The sequence below is a fragment of the Nerophis lumbriciformis genome, linkage group LG22 (genome assembly GCF_033978685.3).
Source record: "Nerophis lumbriciformis linkage group LG22, RoL_Nlum_v2.1, whole genome shotgun sequence".
Classification (NCBI taxonomy): Eukaryota; Metazoa; Chordata; class Actinopteri; order Syngnathiformes; family Syngnathidae; genus Nerophis; species Nerophis lumbriciformis.
The window spans coordinates 4,308,815-4,336,808 of record NC_084569.2 but is presented as its reverse complement, the minus strand read 5'-3'; the positions used below and the strand labels follow the sequence as shown (position 1 = coordinate 4,336,808).

Sequence of the window (27,994 nt, the reverse complement as noted above, 5' to 3'; positions counted from 1 at the left end):
TTTGGAGGTGGGAGGAGCCTATCCCCAGGTGCATGTCTTTGGAGGTGGGAGGAGCCTATCCCCAGGTGCATGTCTTTGGAGGTGGGAGGAGCCTATCCCCAGGTGCATGTCTTTGGAGGTGGGAGGAGCCTATCCCCAGGTGCATGTCTTTGGAGGTGGGAGGAGCCTATCCCCAGGTGCATGTCTTTGGAGGTGGGAGGAGCCTATCCCCAGGTGCATGTCTTTGGAGGTGGGAGGAGCCTATCCCCAGGTGCATGTCTTTGGAGGTGGGAGGAGCCTATCCCCAGGTGCATGTCTTTGGAGGTGGGAGGAGCCTATCCCCAGGTGCATGTCTTTGGAGGAAGGAGGGAACTCACTCAGTGACGGGGAGAACATGCAAACTCCACACAGAAAGATCTCGAGCCCGGCATTGAACGCAGGACCTTGATATTGTGAGGCACATGCACTAACCCAGAACAGAAACATATTAAATATATTTGTCACAAGTAAGTTAAATCTGTAAAACACTTCTGCACAATCTGAATTAAATGTTCATTCCCATATATTCCCATATATTCCCATTCATTCCAAATTAATTCCCATATATTCCCATTCATTCCCATATATTCCCATTCATTCCCATATATTCCCATTCATTCCAAATTCGTTCCCATATATTTCCATTCATTCCCATATATTCCCATTCATTCCAAATTCATTCCCATATATTCCCATTCATTCCAAATTAATTCCCATATATTCCCATTCATTCCCATATATTCCCATTCATTTCCATATATTTCCATTCATTCCCATATATTCCCATTCATTCCCATTAATTTCCATATATTCCCATATATTCCCATTCATTCCCATATATTCCCATTCATTCCCATATATTCCCATTCATTCCCATATGTTCCCATTCGTTCCCATATATTCCCATTCATTCCAAATTCATTCCCATATATTCCCATTCATTCCCATATATTCCAAATTCATTCCCATTAATTTCCATATATTCCCATTCATTCCCATATATTCCCATTCATTCCCATTCATTCCAAATGCATTCCAATATATTCCCATATATTCCCATTCATTCCCATATGTTCCCATTCGTTCCCATATATTCCCATTCATTCCCATATATTCCCATTCATTCCCATATATTTCCATATATTCCCATTCATTCCCATATATTCCCATTCATTTCCATATATTCCCATTCATTCCCATATATTCCCATTCATTTCCATATATTCCCATTCGTTCCCATTAATTCCAAATTCATTCCCATATATTCCCATTCATTCCAAATTCATTCCCATATATTCCCATTCATTTCCATATATTCCCATTCATTCCCATTCGTTCCCATATATTCCCATTCATTCCCATATATTCCCATTCATTCCCATATATTCCCATTCATTTCCATATATTCCCATTCGTTCCCATATACCGGTACCGGTATTCCCATTCATTCCCATATATTCCCATTCATTCCAAATTCATTCCCATATATTCCCATTCATTCCCATATATTCCCATTCATTTCCATATATTCCCATTCGTTCCCATATACCGGTACCGGTATTCCCATTCATTCCCATATATTCCCATTCATTCCAAATTCATTCCCATTCATTCCCATATATTCCCATTCATTCCCATATATTCCCATTCGTTCCCATATATTCCCAAATAATTGAAAAGGTGTGCAATGGCCTCCTTGCAAGAGTTCTGACAGGTGAGCAATTGTGTCTATTTAGAGAAATGTCTTGGTGGGACTTCTATTTAAGTGTAAACAAACATCTGATTTTCAAATGTGATTTTATTGAATAATGTTAAATCATAATTTTTTTTAATAAGGCATTTTTGGACAAATGAAGTCTTTCAAGGTGGATGTGTCGACAGGAACTGAATCAGAAGTCAACGAATCGTAACAAAGTCCCTGAAGTTGTCGTGATGCTGTAAAAAAAGAAAGAAAAAAAGTATTTGACTGATGCTTGTATCTAATATGTCCACGTTGAATATAACACAAATAGTAACACAAAGCAGTGAAGTTGTCACGTTGTGTAAATGGTCAATAAAAAGAGAATACAACAACTTATATTCAATTGAATAGACTGCAAAGACTTTTTTTGGAATTAACCATTAACTTAGAATTTAATGGCAGTAACACATTATAAAAAAAAGTGGTCACAGGTGCATTTTTACCACTGTGTTACATGGCCTTTCCTTTTAACAACACTCAGTAAAGGTTTGGGAACTGAGGAGACACATTTTTGAAATGGAATTCTTTCCCATTCTTGCTTGATGTACAGCTTAAGTGTACATTTTCAATGGGAGACAGGTCTGGACTACAGGCAGGCCAGTCTAGTACCCGCACTCTTTTACTACGAAGCCACGCTGTTGTAACACGTGGCTTGGCATTGTCTTGCTGAAATAAGCAGGGGCGTCCATGGTAACATTGCTTGGATGGCAACATATGTTGCTCCAAAACCTGTATGTACCTTTCAGCATTAATGGTGCCTTCACAGATGTGTAAGTTACCCATGTCTTGGGCACTAATACACCCCCATACCATCACACATGCTGACTTTTACCCTTTGTGCCTAGAACAATCCGGATGGTTCTTTTCCTCTTTGGTCCGGAGGACACGACGTCCACAGTTTCCAAAAACTATTTGAAATGTGGACTCGTCAGACCACAGAACACTTTTCCACTTTGCATCAGTCCATCTTAGATGAGCTCGGGGCCCAGCGAAGCCGGCGGCGTTTCTGGGTGTTGTTGATAAATGGCTTAGTAGAGTTTTAACTTGCACTTACAGATGTAGCGACCAACTGTAGTTACTGACAGTGGTTTTCTGAAGTGTTCCTGAGCCCATGTGGTGATATCCTTTACACACTGATGTCGCTTTTTGATGCAGCACCGCCTGAGGGATCCAAGGTGCGTAATATCATGGCTTACGTGCAGTGATTTCTCCAGATTCTCTCAACCTTTTGATGATATTACGGAGCGTAGATGGTTAAATCCCTAAATTCCTTGTTGAGAAATGCTGTTCTTAAACAATTTGCTCAGGCATTTGTCGACAAAGTGGTGACCCTCGCCCCCCGTCCTTGTTTGTGAACGACTGAGCATTTCATGGAATCTACTTTTTATACCCAATCATGGCACCCACCTGTTCCCAATTAGCCTGTCCACCTGTGGGATGTTCCAAATAAAACTTTGACGAGCATTACTCAACTTTCTCAGTCTTTTTTGCCACTTGTGCCAGCTTTTTTGAAACAAATTCCAAATGAGCTAATATTTGCAAAAAATATTTGCAGTCTATTCAATTGAATATAAGTTGTTGTATTCTCTTTTTATTTACCATTTACACAACGTGACAACTTCACTGCTTTTGGGGTGTGCACATAGAAAACGTAGGTGTGTCATTCCTTGTTTACCTTTCCAGCAGTTCGGCACCAACAATGTCATGGATGTGGTATTTGATGTGGAATTTGACTTGTGAGGGAGTGCGCCGCTCCTCCAGGTCGGCCTTCAGCACTTGATTGTATCTGGACTTCTTCACCATGCCTAGAACGGCTTTACGACCTGGTGGGCGGGTCCAATTAGGGCAGTGGTTCTCAAACTTTTTTTGTCATCCCCCACTTTGGACAAGGGGGAGTTTTCAAGCCCCACCTGCCCCCATCGCCCCAACAGAGCGCTAATGCCAAGCTTTAACATTTTCAAATTTATTGAACATCAAGTTGTATACATTCAAACTCAATAACATAAAATAACATTAAGTTCAATAATAAATACAATAACTGTGCAGCTGTGGTATAACTTGCATCAAGTTCAATAATAAATAAAATAACTTCCATCAAGTTCAATAATAAATAAAACAAAAGTGTTATAACTTGCATCAAGTTCAATAATAAATCAAAAAAAGTGTTATAACTTGCATCACGTTCAATAATAAATCAAAAAAACTGTTATAACTTGCATCAAGTTCAATAATAAATAAAACAAAAGTGTTATAACTTGCATCAAGTTCAATAATAAATCAAATAACTTGCATCAAGTTCAATAATAAATCAAAAAAAGTGTTATAACTTGCATCAAGTTCAATAATAAATCAAAAAAAGTGTTATAACTTGCATCAAGTTCAATAATAAATAAAACAAGTGTTATAATTTGCATCAAGTTCAATAATAAAAAAAAAAGTGTTATAACTTGCATCAAGTTCAATAATAAATCAAAAAAAGTGTTATAACTTGCATCAAGTTCAATAATAAATCAAAAAAAGTGTTATAACTTGCATCAAGTTCAATAATAAATCAAATAACTTGCATCAAGTTCAATAATAAATCAAAAAAAGTGTTATAACTTGCATCAAGTTCAATAATAAATAAAACAAAAGTGTTATAACTTGCATCAAGTTCAATAATAAATCAAAAAAAGTGTTATAACTTGCATCAAGTTCAATAATAAATCAAATAAGTGTTATAACTTGCATCAAGTTCAATAATAAATCAAAAAAAGTGTTATAACTTGCATCAAGTTCAATAATAAATCAAAAAAAGTGTTATAACTTGCATCAAGTTCAATAATAAATAAAACAAAAGTGTTATAACTTGCATCAAGTTCAATAATAAATCAAAAAAAGTGTTATAACTTGCATCAAGTTCAATAATAAATCAAAAAAAGTGTTATAACTTGCATCAAGTTCAATAATAAATAAAACAAGTGTTATAATTTGCATCAAGTTCAATAATAAAAAAAAAGTGTTATAACTTGCATCAAGTTCAATAATAAATCAAATAAAAGTGTTATAACTTGCATCAAGTTCAATAATAAATCAAATAACTTGCATCAAGTTCAATAATAAATCAAAAAAAGTGTTATAACTTGCATCAAGTTCAATAATAAATAAAACAAAAGTGTTATAACTTGCATCAAGTTCAATAATAAATCAAAAAAAGTGTTATAACTTGCATCAAGTTCAATAATAAATAAAACAAAAGTGTTATAACTTGCATCAAGTTCAATAATAAATCAAATAAAAGTGTTATAACTTGCATCAAGTTCAATAATAAATAAAACAAAAGTGTTATAACTTGCATCAAGTTCAATAATAAATCAAAAAAAGTGTTATAACTTGCATCAAGTTCAATAATAAATCAAATAAAAGTGTTATAACTTGCATCAAGTTCAATAATAAATCAAAAAAAGTGTTATAACTTGCATCAAGTTCAATAATAAATAAAACAAGTGTTATAATTTGCATCAAGTTCAATAATAAATCAAATAAGTGTTATAACTTGCATCAAGTTCAATAATAAATCAAATAACTTGCATCAAGTTCAATAATAAATCAAAAAAAGTGTTATAACTTGCATCAAGTTCAATAATAAATAAAACAAAAGTGTTATAACTTGCATCAAGTTCAATAATAAATCAAAAAAAGTGTTATAACTTGCATCAAGTTCAATAATAAATCAAAAAAAGTGTTATAACTTGCATCAAGTTCAATAATAAATAAAATAACTGTGCAGCTGTGGTATAACTTGCATCAAGTTCAATAATAAATAAAATAACTTCCATCAAGTTCAATAATAAATAAAACAAAAGTGTTATAACTTGCATCAAGTTCAATAATAAATCAAAAAAAGTGTTATAACTTGCATCACGTTCAATAATAAATCAAAAAAACTGTTATAACTTGCATCAAGTTCAATAATAAATCAAAAAAAGTGTTATAACTTGCATCAAGTTCAATAATAAATCAAAAAAAGTGTTATAACTTGCATCAAGTTCAATAATAAATCAAAAAAAGTGTTATAACTTGCATCAAGTTCAATAATAAATCAAAAAAAGTGTTATAACTTGCATCAAGTTCAATAATAAATCAAATAAAAGTGTTATAACTTGCATCAAGTTCAATAATAAATCAAATAAAAGTGTTATAACTTGCATCAAGTTCAATAATAAATCAAAAAAAGTGTTATAACTTGCATCAAGTTCAATAATAAATCAAAAAAAGTGTTATAACTTGCATCAAGTTCAATAATAAATAAAACAAAAGTGTTATAACTTGCATCAAGTTCAATAATAAATCAAAAAAAGTGTTATAACTGGCATCAAGTTCAATAATAAATAAAACAAAAGTGTTATAACTTGCATCAAGTTCAATAATAAATCAAAAAAAGTGTTATAACTTGCATCAAGTTCAATAATAAATCAAAAAAAGTGTTATAACTTGCATCAAGTTCAATAATAAATCAAAAAAAGTGTTATAACTTGCATCAAGTTCAATAATAAATCAAAAAAAGTGTTATAACTTGCATCAAGTTCAATAATAAATCAAAAAAAGTGTTATAACTTGCATCAAGTTCAATAATAAATCAAAAAAAGTGTTATAACTTGCATCACGTTCAATAATAAATCAAAACAACTGTTATAACTTGCATCAAGTTCAATAATAAATCAAAAAAAGTGTTATAACTTGCATCAAGTTCAATAATAAATCAAAAAAAGTGTTATAACTTGCATCAAGTTCAATAATAAATAAAACAAGTGTTATAATTTGCATCAAGTTCAATAATAAAAAAAAAGTGTTATAACTTGCATCAAGTTCAATAATAAATCAAATAACTTGCATCAAGTTCAATAATAAATCAAAAAAAAGTGTTATAACTTGCATCAAGTTCAATAATAAATAAAACAAAAGTGTTATAACTTGCATCAAGTTCAATAATAAATCAAAAAAAGTGTTATAACTTGCATCAAGTTCAATAATAAATAAAACAAAAGTGTTATAACTTGCATCAAGTTCAATAATAAATCAAAAAAAGTGTTATAACTTGCATCAAGTTCAATAATAAATCAAAAAAAGTGTTATAACTTGCATCAAGCTCAATAATAAATCAAAAAAAGTGTTATAACTTGCATCAAGTTCAATAATAAATCAAATAAAAGTGTTATAACCTGCATCAAGTTCAATAATAAATCAAAAAAAGTGTTATAACTTGCATCAAGTTCAATAATAAATCAAAAAAAGTGTTATAACTTGCATCACGTTCAATAATAAATCAAAACAACTGTTATAACTTGCATCAAGTTCAATAATAAATCAAAAAAAGTGTTATAACTTGCATCAAGTTCAATAATAAATCAAAAAAAGTGTTATAACTTGCATCAAGTTCAATAATAAATAAAACAAGTGTTATAATTGACAGCGTGGCGCAGTGGGAGAGTAGCCGTGCGCAACCCGAGGGTCCCTGGTTCAATCCCCACCTAGTACCAACCTCGTCATGTCCGTTGTGTCCTGAGCAAGACACTTCACCCTTGCTCCTGATGGGTGCTGGTTAGCGCCTTGCATGGCAGCTCCCTCCATCAGTGTGTGAATGTGTGTGTGAATGGGTAAATGTGGAAGTAGTGTCAAAGCGCTTTGAGTACCTTGAAGGTAGAAAAGCGCTATACAAGTACAACCCATTTATCATTTATTTATAATTTGCATCAAGTTCAATAAAAAAAAAAAGTGTTATAACTTGCATCAAGTTCAATAATAAATCAAATAAAAGTGTTATAACTTGCATCAAGTTCAATAATAAATCAAAAAAAGTGTTATAACTTGCATCAAGTTCAATAATAAATAAAACAAAAGTGTTATAACTTGCATCAAGTTCAATAATAAATCAAAAAAAGTGTTATAACTTGCATCAAGTTCAATAATAAATAAAACAAAAGTGTTATAACTTGCATCAAGTTCAATAATAAATCAAATAACTTGCATCAAGTTCAATAATAAATACAATAAAAGTGCCACTTTGCAATCTTTGCAATGAAAAGGAGGAGCTATGCATTTGGCAAGACAGGGCAAGTGACAGCACTTTCCCCCAGGAGAGCCACCTTGCTTCCCTGTGAAACAGCACGGCTGTATGATCAGCTCCCATTTCCTCACACAGTGCAGAGAACAGTCGCACTTTCAGTGGTCGTGTTTTGATCAAATTGACCGCGCTCACAACATCTGTTAAAACCTCATTGAGTTCGGGGCTGAGCTGCCTTGACGCGAGTGCTTCCCGGTGAATGACACAGTGTGTGCCCGTCACATTTTTGTTTCTCTGCAGGCGCTGGCTCTGGCTCGACGACCTTTGAGGTGCGAGTCACAAATGTATATATTTGTGTAATTGTGGTCCACACATTAGCCTGCTACCCATCCGCGCGAAAGTTTGTTCCGCTTAGCCCCGCCCCCATTAGTTACTGTTGCTATGTCTGTCAAACTTTCGCTCGTACGGAGAAATATAAAGCCTACAGTAAAAATAAGTACCGGTAATTTCCATTTATTTATATAGCGAATTTCACAGACAGAATCACAAAGTGATTTACAGTGTGTATAGAAAATGAAAGCATAGTAAAAAAAATAATCTAAGAATATAATAATAAAAAAAAAAATTGAAAGTGAAATTTCCTCCCGTTCCTCGCGCCCCACCTGTCATGTCTCTATTCCCCACCAGTGGGGCGCGCCCCACACTTTGAGAAACGCTGAATTAGGGAAAGGCCCTTCAGAGACGCTGAGCTCCACACCCACCTTGTATGAAGTACTTGGTGAATTTCCCAGAGTTGGGAATGGAGAGCCACCAGCTGCCTGCATCTCTCACCGTCAACACCCCGGCTTTCACCAGCTGCCTGGATGCAGACAGACAACATGCTGGAGGTCACACCTGGACCAATGAAGGCCCCGGGGGGCCACATGTGGCCCTTTAAGCTTTTTCAATCTGGCCCACTGGACATTCCCAAATATTTTTTTGGTAGATGTTTAAGATGTAAAGTGTAGCTGCCATTATGATGTTTTCTAATGACCCTAAGTCTTCAACTATACTAAGTACAACCAACATTTTAGGTTGAATTAAGAAAAGGAAATGTTTGTCTTCTCACATTTTCAACAAAAGTTGAGCAGTAGATTTACCTGCTGGTGTTTTTTCAACATAAAGATAACACAATATTCATATCAAAAATAAAGTGCAACAAACATATCTTCAGGTTTAATTAGCAGCGGATTTACCTGAGAAATTAAGTGCGACCAAATCTTTTCGGATTTAAATGAGCAGCGGTTTGACCTGCCACTACTCTCATTGTGATAAACACGGAATAAATAATAAATGATAAATGGGTTGTACCGTATTTTCCGCACTATAAGGCGCACCTAAAAACCACAAATTTACTCAAAAGCTGACAGTGCGCCTTATAACCCGGTGCGCTTTATATATGGATAAATATTAAGATTCATTTTCATAAAGTTTCGGTCTCGCAACTACGGTAAACAGCCGCCATCTTTTTTCCCCGTAGAAGAGGAAGTGCTTCTTCTTCTACGGCAAGCAACCGCCAAGGTAAGCACCCGCCCCCATAGAACAGGAAGCGCTTCTTCTTCTACTGTAAGCAACCACCCGCCCGCGTAGAAGAAGAAAAAGCGCGCGGATATTACCGTACGTTTCATTTCCTTTGTGTGTTTACATCTGTAAAGACCACAAAATTGGCTCCTACTAAGCGACAGGGATCCGGTTCATGAAAAGACGCAATCTCTCCATCCGCACACGGACTACTATTTCACAGCAACTGCCTAAAGACTTTCAAGAAAAGCTGGCTACTTTCCGTGCATATTGTAAAAACAAGATAGCTGAAAAAAAGATCCGGCCAGAGAACATTATCAACATGGACGAGGTTCCACTGACTTTTGATATTCCTGTGAACCGCACTGTGGATACAACGGGAGCACGTACGGTGAATATTCGCACCACAGGGAATGAGAAGTCATCCTTCACTGTGGTTCTAGCTTGCCATGCTAATGGCCAGAAACTTCCACCCATGGTGATATTCAAAAGGAAGACCTTGCCAAAAGAGACCTTTCCAGCCGGCGTCATCATAAAAGATAACTCCAAGGGATGGATGAAGAAAAGATGAGCGAGTGGTTAAGGTAAGTTTAAGTTTACGCGAAGAGGCCGGGTGGCTTTTTTCACGCAGCTCCGTCCATGTTGATATACGACTCCATGCGCGCCCACATCACGCTGGTTTTAATATATTATTAAAGTTTGACTGACCTATCTGACTGTTTTTTTGACATTCCTTTAGCGCAGTTAGATGCGGCTTACAACGCGGGGCGGCTTATAGGTGGACAAAGTTTTGAAATATGCCGTTCATTGAAGGCGCGGCTTATAACCCAGGGCGGCTTATGGTGCGGAAAATACGGTACTTGTATAGCGTTTTTCTACCTTCAAGGTACTCAAAGCGCTTTGACACTATTTCCACATTCACCCATTCACACACACATTCACACACTGATGACTAACCGCCACCCATCAGGAGCAAGGGGGTGAAGTGTCTTGCCCAAGGACACAACGAACATGACTAGGACATACCTGCCAACTTTTGAAATCAGAAAAACCTAGTAGCCAGGGTCCAGGGGCCGCAGGCCCCGGTAGGTCCAGGACAAAGTCCTGGTGGGGGGTTCAGGCTTCGCCCCCCGACGCAAAATGATTATTAGCATTCAGACAGGTTAAAATGTTGCTAAAACCATCACTTTTCTATCAGTCACAGTGACTTTTCAAAACAAAAATATTACAGCAAAAATCATATGGGTTGATTGACATGTTTATTCTGTAAGCTAACTTCAATAGTTTGAAATTATTTTGACAGTTAATGCCAGTTATCCTGTCAACCTTTCACAAGACTTCCATTTGTTAATTGAAAGTATAAACACTTTTTACAGTAAACAAATGGTAAAACAGTACTAAACAATTCCATTAAAAAAAAAAATTGGTGTCATTATTAACTTTCTGTCCAAGCTTGTATAATCTACTGCCTTGTTCAATTGTAAAAAATATTCTGTGCCTAAAATTCACATTTCTATCACAATTATCATACAGTAAACATGGTAAGCTAACTTCATTAAAATTAATAGTCCTGTCAATAGCATGGAATTACAATTCAAATGTAGTTTTTTTGTAAGCCTTTCAAAAGAATTCAAAATATGAAAAATGAATGAAAATTAATTTAAGCCATCAGACACTTGAAAAGTGGCACATCACATCTCTAATGTACCGTATTTTCCGCACCATAAGGCGCCCTGGGTTATAAGCCGCGCCTTCAATGAACGGCATATTTCAAAACTTTGTCCACCTATAAGCCGCCCCGTGTTATAAGCCGCATCTAACTGCGCTAAAGGAATGTCAAAAAAACAGTCAAATAGGTCAGTCAAACTTTAATAATATATTAAAACCAGCGTGATGTGGGCGCGCATGGAGTCGTATATCAACATGGACGAAGCTGCGTGAAGAAAGCCACGCGGCCTCTTCGCGTAAACTTAAACTTACCTTAACCACTCGCTCATCTTTTCTTCATCCATCCCTTCGAGTTAGCTTTTATGATGACGCCGGCTGGAAAGGTCTCTTTTGGCAAGGTCTTCCTTTTGAATATCACCATGGGTGGAAGTTTCTGGCCATTAGCATGGCAAGCTAGAACCGCAGTGAAGGATGACTTCTCATTCCCTGTGGTGCGAATATTCACCGTACGTGCTCCCGTTGTATCCACAGTGCGGTTCACAGGAATATCAGTTGCTGTGAAATAGTAATCCGTGTGCGGATGGAGAGATTGCGTCTTTTCATGAACCGGATCCCTGTCGTTTAGTAGGAGCCATTTTGTGGTCTTTACAGATGTAAACACACAAAGGAAATGAACGTACGGTAATATCCGCGCGCTTTTTCTTCTGCTACGCGGGCGGGTGGTTGCTTACAGTAGAAGAAGAAGCGCTTCCTGTTCTATGGGGGCGGGTGCTTACCTTGGCGGTTGCTTGCGTAGAAGAAGAAGCGCTTCCTGTTCTACCGGGAAAAAAGATGGCGGCTGTTTACCGTAGTTACGAGACCGAAACTTTATGAAAATGAATCGTAATATTTATCCATATATAAAGCGCACCGGGTTAAGAGCCGCACTGTTAGCTTTTGAGTAAATGTGTGGTTTTTAGGTGCGGCTAATAGTGCGGAAAATACGGTACTTCAAAACTCACCAAATTTTACACACACATCAGTAATATACGGCAAAACTTTTTATCAAAAAACCAAACCTCAAAACTCAAAATTGCGCTCCAGCGCCCCCTAGGAAGAAAAAAAAACTAGACTGCCTGTAACTCCCACTAGGAAGGTCGGAGAGACATGAAACAAAAACTTCTATGTAGGTCTGACTCAGATCTAGATTTCATAATAGTACATTCTCGGGCTAAAATCAACAGGAAGTTGGCAATTCCCCCTTCAAGACAAAAAAGTACTAAAAACAGTCACTTTTGCCTCTTTGAGCTGTAATTTGACCCCCTTAACATGCTTCAAAACTCACCAAACTGAACGCACACATCAGGACTGGCAAACATTGCGATCTAAAAAAAAAAACCTAACCCCAAATCTCAAAATTGCGCTCTAGAGCAATTTTTTAATAAAACGCAAAAAAACCTGCTCCTCGGAAGAAAAAAATGACAAAACTGCCTGTAACTCCCAGTGGGAAGGTCGGAGAGACATGAAACAAAAACCTCTATGTAGGTCTCACTTAGACCTACATTTCATAAATTGACAACCCCCAGCAAAAATCAACAGGAAGTTTCCTATTCCCCCTTCAAAACAACATTTTTGTAAAAACCGGTCACCTTCCTTCAAAAACGAACTCCTCTGAGCGCGTTTGTCGTTTCGGCTTCAAACTAACACAGGAGAGAGATTAAACCCTTGTGATTAAAAGGACAGAAGCGTGTTTTTTCTAACTGCTCCGGTTTTGATTTTATGACCCTTCAAAGACCCGCTGCGCTGCTGTTTTTTTAAGATGGCTGCTTAAAAGCAGGAAGCACCAACGTGCCCACACAATGCAGACAAGGTAAGTACACTAGACAAAAGTCTTGGGACACGTCAGACTAAAAGTAGACAAAAGTATTGGGACACTTATGACTATCACTGGACAAAAGTATTGGGACAGTTAGGACTAGCACCTGCCAAATACGCGGGCCCGACCAATGCTGCTTGCAGCTTTAATTTGTATTATCTTCTGTGTGTTCTCTCCTGAACAAAATGCCATTGTATCATCTGCAAATAATACTAACTTTAAGTCCTTTGTAACTTTACAAATGTCATTTATATGGAGATTGAACAATTTTGGTCTTTGGAGAAAATGTTTGCATTTTGTGGTTTATGTTTTACATACGTGATTTCAGTGTCCGAGAAGAGGAACTCCCTGAGCATCTTGTCCTTGTTGAAGCTGAGATCCGTGCAGGGTGTCAGCGCCTTCTCCAAGAACTTGTCCACGGTGGCTCTGGTGGCTTTGCCCTCTTCTCCCGCCAGCACTTTGGTTTTGTAGTCGGAAGCAAAAACCAGCCCGAAGGCCTCGGCGTCGAAGCCGAGCTGGAACATGAGCAGCTCGCCGTCCTCGCGCAGTTTATTCTGCAGGCATTTTGAGGTGTGCATCACATTCAGTTGTCAAGCAGCAGATAGACTTTGACAAACTTTGATGATCCACAAGGGAAATTGTACCACACAGTAGCTCAGTGACAAAGGATGGTATAAAGTAGACTAAGGCCATGTCTACACTAAGCCGAATAACCCCTTAAACTAATAATTATTTAGCCTAAGTCCCATCTCAGCCACACTAAACCAGCGTTTAAGGTCCCCCTCCTCGGACAAATTTTTACACGGCTAAGTGCGCCGTCAATTTCTTGAATCTCCGGCACTTACCGTGTTTTTCGGAGTATAAGTCGCACCGGAGTATAAGTCGCACCGGCCAAAAATGCATAATAAAGAAGGAAAAAAACATATATAAGTCGCACTGGAGTATAAGTCGCATTTTTTGGGGGAATGTATATGATAAAAGCCAACAGCAAGAATAGACATTTGAAAGGCAATTTAAAATAAATAAAGAATAGTGAACAACAGGCTGAATAAGTGTACGTTATATGAGGCATAAATAACCAACTGGTATGTTAACGTAACATATTATGGTAAGAGTCATTCAAATAACTATAACATATAGAACATGCTATACGTTTACCAAACAATCTGTCACTCCTAATCGCTAAATCCCATGAAATCTTATACGTCTAGTAGAGATGCGCGGATAGGCAATTATTTCATCCGCAACCGCATCAGAAAGTCGTCAACCATCCGCCATCCACCCGATGTAACATTTGATCAGAACCGCACCCGCCCGCACCTGCCCGTTGTTATATATCTAATATAGACGATGCAAGGCATTGGTGAGGTTATAAAGCTTTTGCCTGTTAAAGAAAGGAGACTGATCCAATGCAGCACAGACATTCGCGTGCCACGCTGTCACGACCCAGACGCACACCAGTGCGCAATCATATGGGAGCCGCGCTGAGCGCACCTCCAAACGCGTCTCGCTGCCGGCGACGGCCGGGTATGGGACCGACGCTCCATTTTCAGGGCTAGTTGATTCGGCAGGTGGGTTGTTACACACTCCTTAGCGGGTTCCGACGTCCATGGCCACCGTCCTGCTGTCTATATCAACCAGGGTGAGCCCCACCCCTTTCGTGAGCGCACTGCGCGCGGAGTGACCCCTGTTACGCGCCCCTGGCAACAGGGGTGGCGGGCAGGTAAGCTGCGCGGGCGGAGCGTGCGGAGTGACCCCTGTTACGAGCCCCCGGCCACGGGGGTGGCGGGCAGGTAAGCTGCTTACCTGCTGCGCGTGACGCCGGCAGCGGCGAAGGCGTACGAGGCGGGGTGTCGGTGCGGTGGGCGCGGTGGTGACCCTGGACGTTCGTCGGGCCCTTCTCGCGGATCGCCTCAGCTACGGCTCCCGGTGGGGCCCTCTCGGGGGAAGGGGCCTCGGTCCCGGACCCCGGCGAGGCGTCGGGTGCCTTCTCCGCTCCGTAAAAGTGTCCATCTCTTTTTCTTTTTTTTCTTCTGTTGTGGCATATGCTGCAGGTGCCTGCTCGTTTTTCGTATGTGGGTAACAACATTTAACTATGTATATATATTTCCCAATTGGTTTAACTGCCACCCGCCTGAATCTATTTAAAATCTAATTTTTTTTTTATTTCAACCGCCCGACCCGACCCGACCCGCGGATAAAATCTAATTTTTTTAAATTTCATCCGCCCGATCTGCGGATAATCCGCGGACTCCGCGGTTGTGCCCGCAAACCGCGCATCTCTAACGTCTAGTCTCTTACGTGAATGAGATAAATAATATTATTTGATATTTTACGCTAATGTGTTCATCATTTCACACATAAGTCGCTCCTGAGTATCACTGATGGTGGAAACTTTACACTAGACTTCAGGCAACGTGGATCCTGTGCCTCTCCTGTCTTCCTCCAGACTCTGGGACCTCGATTTCCAAAGGAAATGCAAAATTTGCATGGTTGGGTGATGGTTTGGGGTGCCATGTCATCTGCTGGTGTCGGTCCACTCTGTTTCCTGAGATCCAGGGTCAACGCAGCCGTCTACCAGCAAGTTTTAGAGCACTTCATGCTTCCTGCTGCTGACCTGCTCTATGGAGATGGAGATTTCAAGTTCCAACAGGACTTAGCGCCTGCACACAGCGCAAAATCTACCCGTGCCTGGTTGACGGACCATGGTATTTCTGTTCTAAATTGGCCCGCCAACTCCCCTGACCTTAGCCCCATAGAAAATCTGTGGGGTATTGTGAAAAGGAAGATGCAGAATGCCAGACCCAAAAACGCAGAAGAGTTGAAGGCCACTATCAGAGCAACCTGGGCTCTCATAACACCTGAGCAGTGCCAGAAACTCATCGACTCCATGACACGCCGCATTAACGCAGTAATTGAGGCAAAAGGAGCTCCAACCAAGTATTGAGTATTGTACATGCTCATATTTTTCATTTTCATACTTTTCAGTTGGCCAACATTTCTAAAAATCCCTTTTTTGTATTAGCCTTAAGTAATATTCTAATTTTGTGACACACGGAATTTTGGATTTTCATTTGTTGCCACTTCAAATCATCAAAATTAAATGAAATAAACATTTGAATGCATCAGTCTGTGTGCAATGAATAAATATAATGTACAAGTTACACCTTTTGAATGCAATTACTGAAATAAATCAAGTTTTTCAAAATATTCTAATTTACTGGCTTTTACCTGTATAGTCCGAAAAATACGGTAGCTTTGTATGGACTCATCGATCGTTTACAAACTGAGTTCAGAGAGGAAGTGACGTCAGAAAGAAGGCGCCACAGCCAGCTTCATAGTAAAGCGGTTCCGTAACTCGGAGCTAACCACTGGAAATATGGAGGCGAGTCCTCCAGACATGTCCGTGTTTTTCCTTCTTCTACATGTACAGACGCTTGTGGAAATCACACATGAATACCTACTGAAATGCGATTTTCTTATTCAAACGGGGATAGCAGGTCCATTCTATGTGTCATACTTGATCATTTTGCGATATTGCCATATTTTTGCTGAAAGGATTTAGTAGAGAACATCGACGATAAAGTTCGCAACTTTTGGTCGCTGATAAAAAAAAGCCTTGCCTGTAGCGGAAGTAGCAGACGAGTAGCGTGACGTCACAGGTTGTGGAGCTCCTCACATCTGCACATTGTTTACAATCATGGCCACCAGCAGCGAGAGCCATTCGGACCGAGAAAGCCACGATTTCCCCATTAATTTGAGCCAGGATGAAAGATTTGTGGATGAGGAAAGTGAGAGTGAAGGACTAGAAGGCAGTGGGAAGATGCTGTGAGAGGCGGGTGGGACCTGATATTACTAAAACAGTAAATAAACACAAGACATATATATACTCTATTAGCCACAACACAACCAGGCTTCTATTTAATATGCCACAAATTAATCCCGCATAACAAAAACATCCCCCCTCCTGTCCATATAACCCGCCAATACAACTCAAACACCTGCACAACACACTCAATCCCACAGCCCAAAGTACCGTTCACCTCCCCAAAGTTCATACAGCACATATATTTCCCCAAAGTCCCCAAAGTTACGTACGTGACATGCACATAGCGGCACGCACGTACAAGCAAGCGATCAAATGTTTGGAAGCCGCAGCTGCATGCGTACTCACGGTACCGCGTCTGCGTATCCAACTCAAAGTCCTCCTGGTAAGAGTCTCTGTTGTCCCAGTTCTCCACAAGCCAATGGTAAAGCTTGACTGTCATCTTCCGGGAATGTAAACAATGAAACACCGGCTGTGTTATCCGGCACAACAGTCAGGGGGTGCATTCTACGGCGGCGGTGCGTTATCCGGCAGGTGCACAACACCTGCCGCAATACACCGCTTCCCACCTACAGCTTTCTTCTTTGCTGTCTCCATTGTTCATTGAACAAATTGCGAAAGATTCACCAACACAGATGTCCAGAATACTGTGGAATTTTGCGATGAAAACAGACGACTTAATAGCTGGCCACCATGCTGTCCCAAAATGTCCTCCACAATCCGTGGCGTCACGCGCAGGCGTCATCATACCGAGACGTTTTCAGCAGGATATTCCGCGCGAAATATAAAATGACACTTTGCCGTATTGGCATGTGTTGCAATGTTAAGATGTCATCATTGTTATATAAACTATCAGACTGCGTGGTCGGTAGTAGTGGCTTTCAGTAGGCCTTTAAGAGAAAGCCATTGCAGCTATTTGGGATACAACACTTCTCAGAAGACAAGAGAATTTTCCAATGTCCGGCCGGGTCAGCTGTGATTCTACTAGGGGTGTAACGGTACACAAAAATTTGGGTTCGGTACGTAGCTCGGTTTAGAGGTATTTTCGGTACAGTAAGAAAACAACAAAATATAAATTCTTGGGTTATTTATTTACCAAATTTGCAAAATCTTCCACCAAAAATATTTCTCTTAGTGTAATATTTGATGTGAAGTAATGGGAACCTCGGATAGGTCAATAATTCATAATAACATTGATTTTGATTCATTAATATGTTTTGAGCAATGACAGTTTGAAAGAAAAAAAAAACAGCTTTGTTTTATTAGTCAACATTGCAACTTTTTCTAAATGACATTTAACCTTTAAGTTTTTTTATTTCACTTTTGTTATGTTTTTGTTTATTTTAATAGTATTTTTAGAATGTGACGTGGGCCTTTAAAACATTAGCTGTGGGCCGCAAATGGCCTCCGGGGCACACTTTTGGCACCCCTGCTATAGATAATAAAAAATTAAATGTGATAAATCTATGGATAAAAAGCAGAGCCTGGCGACGCATGCGCGTTTATCATAACTCTCTCTCTCTCTCTGTCTCTGCCCCTCCCTCACCAATGCTGCTGTTTGTTTTGTTTTTAACCCCTTCTTAACCCTGAACGTACATTAAAAATACACGCAACCCTAACTCAAAATGCCGGACATTTGAGGCATTTAAGAAACGCCGCCCTGACAGCTCCGCAAAAGAGGACATGTCCGGTGAAAAGAGGACGTATGGTCAGTCTATCCCATACTTGCCAACCCTCCCGGATTTTCCGGGAGACTCCCGAAATTCAGCGCCTCTCCCGAAAACCTCCCGGGACAAATTTTCTACCGAAAATCTCCCGAAAGTCAGGCGGAGCTGGAGGCCACGCCCCCTCCAGCTCCATGCGGACCTGAGTGACGTGTCGACAGCCTGTTTTCACGTCCGCGTTCCCACAATATAAACAGCGTGCCTGCCCAATCACGTTATAACTGTAGAATGATCGAGGGCGAGTTCTTGGTTTCTTATGTGGGTTTATTGTTAGGCAGTTTCATTAACGTCCTCCCAGCGCGGCAACAACACACAACAACAGCTGTCACGTTTTCGTCTACCGTAAAGCAGTTCGTCTGCCGTAAACAGCAATGTTGTGACACTCTTAAACAGGACAATACTGCCATCTACTGTGCATGCATATGTGACAATAACATCTAGGGCTTTTAGAGAGTGCAGTACACAACAAGGAGACGAAGCAGAATGCATCATCAGAGAGGGTGTTCAGCATGGTTAGAAAAATAGTGACAGAGAATAGAACAAGGATGGACAATTCACCCCTTAACTCAACAATGAGTAGATGAGTGTTATGTGTGTGTATATGTGTAAATAAATTAACACTGAAATTCAAGTAGTTCTCTTATTTATTTTTATATATATATATATATATATATATATATATATATATATATATATATATATAAATAAGAGAACTACTTGAATTTCAGTGTTCATTTATATATATATATATATATATATATATATATATATATATATATATATATATAATAAAATATATATATATATATATATATATATATATATATATATTCAACGACCATTGTGTGTGGACACAGATAAGGTTAGGTAGGATTTACCCCGGATAACCTTACCTGGCTTAGTGTAAACAGGGCCTAAAAATGTACCGTATTTTTAGTCTACTTTTTCACTCACCACTTCCTTGTCCACCAGAGTCTTGTCCTGGTGAATGCTGTAGAGTTGGTGCTTCAGCACCATTTGAGGCAAGGCGTCATTGAAGAGCTTTCTGGGGAACAACGTCATGAGGTACTCCAAGCTACTTCTGACGTTAATGGGACCTGTTCAACACGAGGGGATTAGTATTCAACGGTAGCTTCCAACCAGGCGAAGACCTCACCTTGGTCATCACTTTTGACGCCGAACGTCTGGGTGCCATTTCGTCTTTTCTTCAACTTGAACGTGTCGGAAATAAGAGCCCGTTTCCTGCTCATACCTGGAAATGATTCAAACGGGACTACATCATTGCTAAATCTACATGTTGTTAATCATCATTGTTAATGAATAAAGCAAAACATGTTCTAGACCGGTAAGGTCTATTCAGGTGTACTGGAGAGGAGGCTACGCCGGATAGTCGAACCTCGGATTCAGGAGGAACAGTGTGGTTTTCGTCCTGGTCGTGGAACTGTGGACCAGCTCTATACTCTCGGCAGGGTCCTTGAGGGTGCATGGGAGTTTGCCCAACCAGTCTACATGTGCTTTGTGGACTTGGAGAAGGCATTCGACCGTGTCCCTCGGTAAGTCCTGTGGGGAGTGCTCAGAGAGTATGGGGTATCGGACTGTCTGATTGTGGCAGTCCGCTCCCTGTATGATCAGTGCCAGAGCTTGGTCCGCATTGCCGGCAGTAAGTCGGACACGTTTCCAGTGAGGGTTGGACTCCGCCAAGGCTGCCCTTTGTCACCCATTCTGTTCATAACTTTTATGGACAGAATTTCTAGGCGCAGTCAAGGCGTTGAGGGGATCTGGTTTGGTGGCTGCAGGATTAGGTCTCTGCTTTTTGCAGATGATGTGGTCCTGATGGCTTCATCTGGCCAGGATCTTCAGCTCTCGCTGGATCGGTTCGCAGCTGAGTGTGAAGCGACTGGGATGAGAATCAGCACCTCCCAGTCCGAGTCAATGGTTCTCGCCCGGAAAAGGGTGGAGTGCCATCTCCGGGTTGGGGAGGAGATCTTGCCCCAAGTGGAGGAGTTCAAGTACCTCGGAGTCTTGTTCACGAGTGAGGGAAGAGTGGATGGTGAGATCGACAGGCGGATCGGTGCGGCGTCTTCAGTAATGCGGACGCTGTATCGATCCGTTGTGGTGAAGAAGGAGCTGAGCCGGAAGGCAAAGCTCTCAATTTACCGGTCGATCTACGTTCCCATCCTCACCTATGGTCATGAGCTTTGGGTTATGACCGAAAGGACAAGATCACGGGTACAAGCGGCCGAAATGAGTTTCCTCCGCCGGGTGGCGGGGCTCTCCCTTAGAGATAGGGTGAGAAGCTCTGCCATCCGGGGGGAGCTCAAAGTAAAGCCGCTGCTCCTCCACATGGAGAGGAGCCAGATGAGGTGGTTCGGGCATCTGGTCAGGATGCCACCCGAACGCCTCCCTCGGGAGGTGTTTCGGGCACGTCCGACCGGTAGGAGGCCACGGGGAAGACCCAGGACACGTTGGGAAGACTATGTCTCCCGGCTGGCCTGGGAACGCCTCGGGATCCCCCGGGAGGAGCTGGACGAAGTGGCTGGGGAGAGGAAAGTCTGGGCTTCCCTGCTTAGGCTGCTGCCCCCGCGACCCGACCTCGGATAAGCGGAAGAAGATGGATGGATGGCCACAAAAAATTTTCCACATCAACATCAAGGCTGCTTGCTGCATATCTGGTTGCGTTATGCAGAATATGGGCCAAACAGTTTGCAGGGAGCACATCTTTTTGGCTCAGTTTCAACTTCTGATACACACTGTTATGTTTGCCACAATTGACACTGGCATTGTCTGCTGCATATGCAGACATGTTTTTCACCTCTAAGCCAGACATCTAAAGTTTTGCCAGCAGCTGGTTTGTTATGGCTTCTCTGACGTTTCGTTGCTGTCACTATAAAAATCCAACAGGACATGTTGGATGCCTTCATCAAAGTGAAAATACCTTCTTACCACAATGGGAAAACACTTGTTTGTTCCTTTATTTGAGGCGTCGGTTGCCACGGAAAAGGGTAGGTTGTTTTCTTTTATGTAGTCGGTATGTTCCTGTACCGAATAGTGAGCGATGACGTTCTCGCACAATGCCTTGGCTTTTGTTCGGCCACAGGCCATCCCTTTAGCTGTGGGATAGTCACTGAAAATCTCCCGGTCCACTTTCATGCCGCAGTCTAAACTTCTGTAGGACTGGTGATGCTTTACAGCAGTGGTTCTCAACCTTTTTTCAGTGATGTACCCCCTGTGAACATTTTTTTAATTCAAGTACCCCCTAATCAGAGCAAAGCATTTTTGGTTGAAAAAAAGAGATAAAGAAGTAAAATACAGCACTATGTCATCAGTTTCTGATTTATTAAATTGTATAACAGTGCAAAATATTGCTCATTTGTAGTGGTCTTTCTTCAACTATTTGGAAAAAAATATATAAAATAACTAAAAACTTGTTGAAAAATAAACAAGTGATTCAATTATAAATAAAGATTTCTACACATAGAAGTAATCATCAACTTAAAGTGCCCTCTTTGGGGATTGTAATAGAGATCCACCTGGATTTAGGAACTTAATTCTAAACATTTCTTCACAAAAAAAGAAATCTTTAACATCAATATTTATGGAACATGTCTACAAAAAATGTAGCTGTCAACACTGAATATTGCATTGTTGCATTTCTTTTCACACTTCTTTTTGACAGACATTTTAGTGAGGGTCAAACCATCATGGCATGGGGGAAACTCTGGCTTTATGGTAATGAATGGAATAGCCGACTTGATTTGATGTTCAGTTTATGAACTTACATTACATTACATACCCCCAGGGTACCATTTGAGAACCACTGCTTTACAGCATGGTACACCTTACAGCTCGCAGCGGTTATCTTGTCATCCAGGGGCGACGAAACTTCACGAAAAAATGTCCTCATTGAAGAGGTGCCGCACGTTTATTACTTTTATGTTTATCCGTACCCGCATGCCGTTCAATTGCAGCTTTCCCCTGACTACTTACGTCGACATCACATCGACAAAGTGTGCAGAAGCCATGGAATGAGTCTCGACTGCTTTTCGTTATAAATTCGTGCTCTTTTGTCCATTCAGAATTACACGAGGTCTTGCGTTTTGGCATGATGCTAACTTTCTGTCAATGTCATGCCGCAGCAGCACATGAACCCTTGTTTACTAGTGATGGGTACGGCAACACCGATGCATCGGCGCATGCGTCGAGCTCATAGAGCGAAACCCTGTGTCGGTGCGCGTACCGCTTTTAGAAAGTCACGTGACCGATCATGAGCTGTTTTGGTCACGTGACCGATACGCCAACTGTGTCGCACTGACGCCTCCTCTGTGCCCTGTGAGCGGCTCTTTTCTACAGCCCGAGAAATAATAACTAAGAGAAATCGTCTAAAATGTAATACGTCGGAATTTTTTTTTTTTTTTTTTTAATAAAAATGTGTAAAAAAATAAAATAAAAAAAATTCCCAGTCCACAATCATCCACAACACGTTCTCTTAGATTTCCATGTTATGATACATGTTCACATTATTTATTGACTGTATCTAAAAAAGATAAAAAATATATTTTTATTTAAATGAAGATATGAAATAATCCTAAATGAAATACAATGACTTTGGTTTATATTATTGTATATACTAGGGCAGGGGTCACCAACGCGGTGCCCGCGGTCACCAGGTAGCCCGTAAGGACCAGATCAGTCGCCCGCTCGCCTGTTCTAAAAATAGCTCAAAGAGCAGCACTTACCAGTGAGCTGCCTCTATTTTTTAAATTGTATTTATTTACTAGCAAGCTGGTCTCGCTTTGCTCGACATTTTTAATTCTAAAAGAGACAAAACTCAAATAGAATTTGAAAATCCACGAAAATATTTTAAAGACTTGGTCTTCACTTGGAATAAGCGGTAGAAAATGGATGGATGGATGGGTCTTCACTTGTTTAAATAAATTCATTTATTTTTTACTTTGCTTCTTATTACTTTTAGAAATACAATTTTAGAGAAAAAATACAACCTTAAAAAGGATTTTAGGATTTTTAAACAAATATACCTTTTTACCTTTTAAATTTCTTCCTCTTCTTTCCTGACAATTTAAATCAATGTTCAAGTAAAAAAAAAATTTTTTTTTATTGTAAAGAATAATAAATATTTTAGCTTCTGTTTTTTTGACGAAGAATATTTGTGAAATATTTCTTCAAACTTACTATGATCAAAATTCAAAAAAATTATTCTGGCAAATCTAGAAAATCTGTAGAATCAAATTTAAATCTTATTTCAAAGTATTTTGAATTTCTTTTAAAAATTTTGTTCTGGAAAATCTAGAAGAAATACTGATTTGTCTTTGTTAGAAATATAGCTTGGTCCAATTTGTTAAATATTCTAACAAAGTGCAGATTGGATTTTAACCAATTTAAAACATGTCATCAAAATTCTAAAATGTATCTTAATCAGGAAAAATTACTAATGATGTTCCATAAATTATTTTTTTAATTTTTTCAAAAAGATTCAAATTAGCTAGTTTTTTTCTTCTTTTTGTCGGTTGAATTTTGAATTTTAAAGAGTCGAAATTGAAGATAAACTATGTTTCAAAATTGTATTTTTTTTTTGTGTGTGTTTTCTCCTCTTTTAAACCGTTCAATTAAGTGTTTTTTTCATCATTTATTCTCTACAAAAAACCTTCCGTAAAAGGAAAAAAAATGTACGACGGAATGACAGACAGAAATACCCATTTTTTTAATATATATAAATTTATTTATTTAGCTATTCTTGTTTAAATCACACTTACGTGTAACTTACAAATGACAATATATTTATTTATTTAAGTGTGTATCAAACTGATAGCCCTTCGCATTAATCAGTACCCAAGAAGTAGTTTTTGGTTTCAAAAAGGTTGGTGACCCCTGTACTAGGGCATCAAATCAGTGTCAGTTGAGTCGGTCCATAGGTTGCCTGTAGGGATTTTTAATGTCCAGCAGATGTCAGTATTTAGTGACACAGTATCGACACAGTATCAATACAGTTTTGCAATGTGTCGAAACGCTTCATGACGCCTCATCAACCCATCACTATTGTTTACTTTTTTAACCAATGATAAGCAGATTTGTATCCGACACCGCTCTTAGCCAATCATTTGATATGTTACTGCGTTGGGGGCATTTTTTACGGTCTTTGATTGGCTATCGCGCTGCAGCCCAGCAAAGATGAAAAAACTCCGCTCTTCAAGCCTAGTGCCTCAAAAAGGAGGACAAATACATGTCCGGCTTGATGCAGCGCCGGACGCCGGACAGGGCATAAAAAATCCGGACTGTCCGGCCTAAATCCGGACACCTGGTCACCCTACTATCTCTCCCGGCTGGACTGGGACTCGGGATCCCCCAGGAGGAGCTGGACGAAGTGGCTGGGGAGAGGGAAGTCTGGGCTTCCCTGCTTAGGCTGCTGCCCCCGCGACCCGACCTCGGATAAGCGGTAGAAGATGGATGGATGATTAACGTGGACCCCCGACTTAAACAAGTTGAAAAACTTATTGGGGTGTTACCATTTAGTGGTCAATTGTACGGAATATGTACTGTCAATCTACTAATAAAAGTTTCAATCAATCAATGTTATATGCATGTTGTATGTGTAATGTATCATGTTGTATGCACGCATGTTCGAAATAAACTCAAACATTGCTTTTTTCAATCGCAGCGGTCACAACCCATGTGTACGTTTCTTTAGAATGCGAGATGATATGACCAAGCCTTACCTTTAAAGTTGTTTCAGGCACAAAAAAAACATATTCGTTCATATTTTCGCTCGAATTCTGTTCCAATAGCGTTAGCTTAATTGTTGTTGTGCTAGGTGAGTCTTCTTCGCTCCCAAAACCAAGTGTCAGTTACAAGTACTGCCCCCTCTGGTTCAAATCGTCATTGCGGGCTCTTTTTTTTGTTCTACTGAGGAGTCAAGAATAACATTCTAGCAGTGGTGTGACGTCAGGGTTAGCAAGGCCTTCTCTGCTGGCCTAACATAACCAGAAATAATGATCATAATTGAAGATAAAATTCCATCCATCTTCTTCCGCTTATCCGAGGTCGGGTCGCGGGGGCAGCAGCCTAAGCAGGGAAGCCCAGACTTCCCTCTCCCCAGCCACTTCGTCCAGCTCTTCCTGTGGGACCCCGAGGCGTTCCCAGGCCAGCCGGGAGACATAGTCTTCTCAACGTGTCCTGGGTCTTCCCCGCGGCCTCCTACCGGCCGGACGTGCCCTAAACACCTCCCTAGGGAGGCGTTCGGGTGGCATCCTGACCAGATGCCCGAACCACCTCATCTGGCTCCTCTCCATGTGGAGGAGCAGCGGCTTTACTTTGAGCTCCCCCCGGATGGCAGAGCTTCTCACCCTATCTCTAAGGGAGAGCCCCGCCACCCGGCGGAGGAAACTCATTTCGGCCGCTTGTACCCGTGATCTTGTCCTTTCGGTCATAACCCAAAGCTCATGACCATAGGTGAGGATGGGAACGTAGATCGACCGGTAAATTGAGAGCTTTGCCTTCCGGCTCAGCTCCTTCTTCACCACAACGGATCGATACAGCATCCGCATTACTGAAGACGCCGCACCGATCCGCCTGTCGATCTCACGACCCACTCTTCCCTCACTCGTGAACAAGACTCCGAGGTACTTGAACTCCTCCACTTGGGGCAAGACCTCCTCCCCAACCCGGAGATGGCACTCCACCCTTTTCCGGGCGAGAACCATGGACTCGGACTTGGAGGTGCTGATTCTCATCCCAGTCGCTTCACACTCAGCTGCGAACCGATCCAGTGAGAGCTGAAGATCCTGGCCAGATGAAGCCATCAGGACCACATCATCTGCAAAAAGCAGAGACCTAATCCTGCAGCCACCAAACCAGATCCCCTCAACGCCTTGACTGCGCCTAGAAATTCTGTCCATAAAAGTTATGAACAGAATCGGTGACAAAGGGCAGCCTTGGCGGAGTCCAACCCTCACTGGAAACGTGTCCGACTTACTACCGGCAATGCGGACCAAGCTCTGGCACTGATCATACAGGGAGCGGACTGCCACAATCAGACAGTCCGATACCCCGTACTCTCTGAGCACTCCCCACAGGACTTCCCGAGGGACATGGTCGAATGCCTTCTCCAAGTCCACAAAACACATGTAGACTGGTTGGGCAAACTCCCATGCACCCTCAAGGACCCTGCCGAGAATATAGAGCTGGTCCACAGTTCCACGACCAGGACGAAAACCACACTGTTTTTCCTGAATCCGAGGTTCGACTATCCGGCGTAGCCTCCTCTCCAGTACACCTGAATAGACCTTACCGGGAAGGCTGAGGAGTGTGATCCCACGATAGTTGGAACACACCCTCCGGTTCCCCTTCTTAAAGAGAGGAACCACCACCCCGGTCTGCCAATCCAGTGGTACCGCCCCCGATGTCCACACGATGCTGCAGAGTCTTGTCAACCAAGACAGCCCCACAGCATCCAGAGCCTTAAGGAACTCCGGGCGGGTCTCATCTACCCCCGGGGCCTTGCCACCGAGGAGCTTTTTAACTACCTCAGCAACCTCAGCCCCAGAAATAGGAGAGCCCACCACAGACTCCCCAGGCACTGCTTCCTCATAGGAAGACGTGTTGGTGGGATTGAGGAGGTCTTCGAAGTATTCCCTCCACCGATCCACAACATCCGCAGTCGAGGTCAGCAGAACACCATCCCCACCATACACGGTGTTGATAGTGCACTGCTTCCCCTTCCTGAGGCGGCGGATGGTGGTCCAGAATTGCTTCGAAGCCGCCCGGAAGTCGTTTTCCATGGCCTCACCGAACTCCTCCCATGTCCGAGTTTTTGCCTCTGCGACCGCTAAAGCCGCACACCGCTTGGCCTGTCGGTACTTGTCCGCTGTCTCAGATAAAATTCATTTTTAATTTATTTTCCCTAAATATCTAAAAGTATTCATATTCTCTTCATGTCATATTATGCTCCTTCCAGCGCTGTTGTTTTTAGTTTATGGTTTTTATCCAATCAGAATTCAGCTATCTTACGTTGCCATGCTGTACCAAATCTGCCGAGAGCCTTCAGATTGAGCTCTAAGCGAACAGGGGACATACAGTTGATAGACAGTTGCAATAGCCAGTCAGATCACGCGCCCTATAGAATCTCGAGGGCCTAAGGCAGATATATATATTGAGATGTTATGAGCTAGGTCAATGTTTTTCAACCTTTTTTGAGCCAAGGCACATTTTTTGCGTTGAAAAAATGCGGAGGCACACCACCAGCAGAAATTATTAAAAAAACGAAACTAGAAACTAAAAAGTCGTTGTCGCAATTGTTGGATATGACTTTAAAGCATAACCAAGCATGCATCAATATAGCTCTTGTCTCAAAGTAGGTGTACTGTCACCACCTGTCACATCACACCCTGACTTATTTGGACTTTTTTTCTGTTTTCCTGTGTGTAGTGTTTTACTTCTTGTCTTGCGCTCCTATTTTGGTGGCTTTTTCTCTTTTTTTGGTATTTTCCTGTAGCAGTTTCATGTCTTCCTTTGAGCGATATTTCCCGCATCTACTTTGTTTAAAAAA

General features: G+C 40.8%; 1 protein-coding gene across 1 annotated transcript; it reads right to left on the bottom strand.

Annotated features, from left to right (window-relative positions):
- Nucleotides 1-1,835: 1,835 nt before the first annotated feature.
- LOC133615110 (inactive serine/threonine-protein kinase 19-like) lies at nucleotides 1,836-25,305 on the bottom strand. The gene is made up of 7 exons (XM_061973465.1): nucleotides 25,167-25,305; nucleotides 19,592-19,687; nucleotides 19,390-19,532; nucleotides 13,204-13,439; nucleotides 8,564-8,661; nucleotides 3,435-3,582; nucleotides 1,836-1,953 (listed from the first exon to the last, which is right to left on the bottom strand). Exons 2-7 carry the CDS (start codon nucleotides 19,683-19,685, stop codon nucleotides 1,908-1,910), a joined length of 765 nt encoding a protein of 254 aa, XP_061829449.1. The 5' UTR covers nucleotides 19,686-19,687; nucleotides 25,167-25,305; the 3' UTR covers nucleotides 1,836-1,907.
- Between the last annotated feature and the right edge of the window lie 2,689 nt (nucleotides 25,306-27,994).

Excerpts from the sequence above, each read along its gene's own strand:
- LOC133615110 (XM_061973465.1), bottom strand. The coding sequence starts at position 19,685 with ATGAGCAGGAAACGGGCTCTTATTTCCGACACGTTCAAGTTGAAGAAA. Across the intron at positions 8,662-13,203 it reads TTCTCGGACACTGAAATCAC|GCAGCTGGTGAAAGCCGGGG; the intron begins GTATGTAAAACA and ends GTCTGCATCCAG. Across the intron at positions 1,954-3,434 it reads GGTGCCGAACTGCTGGAAAG|CATCACGACAACTTCAGGGA; the intron begins GTAAACAAGGAA and ends CTTTTTTTACAG.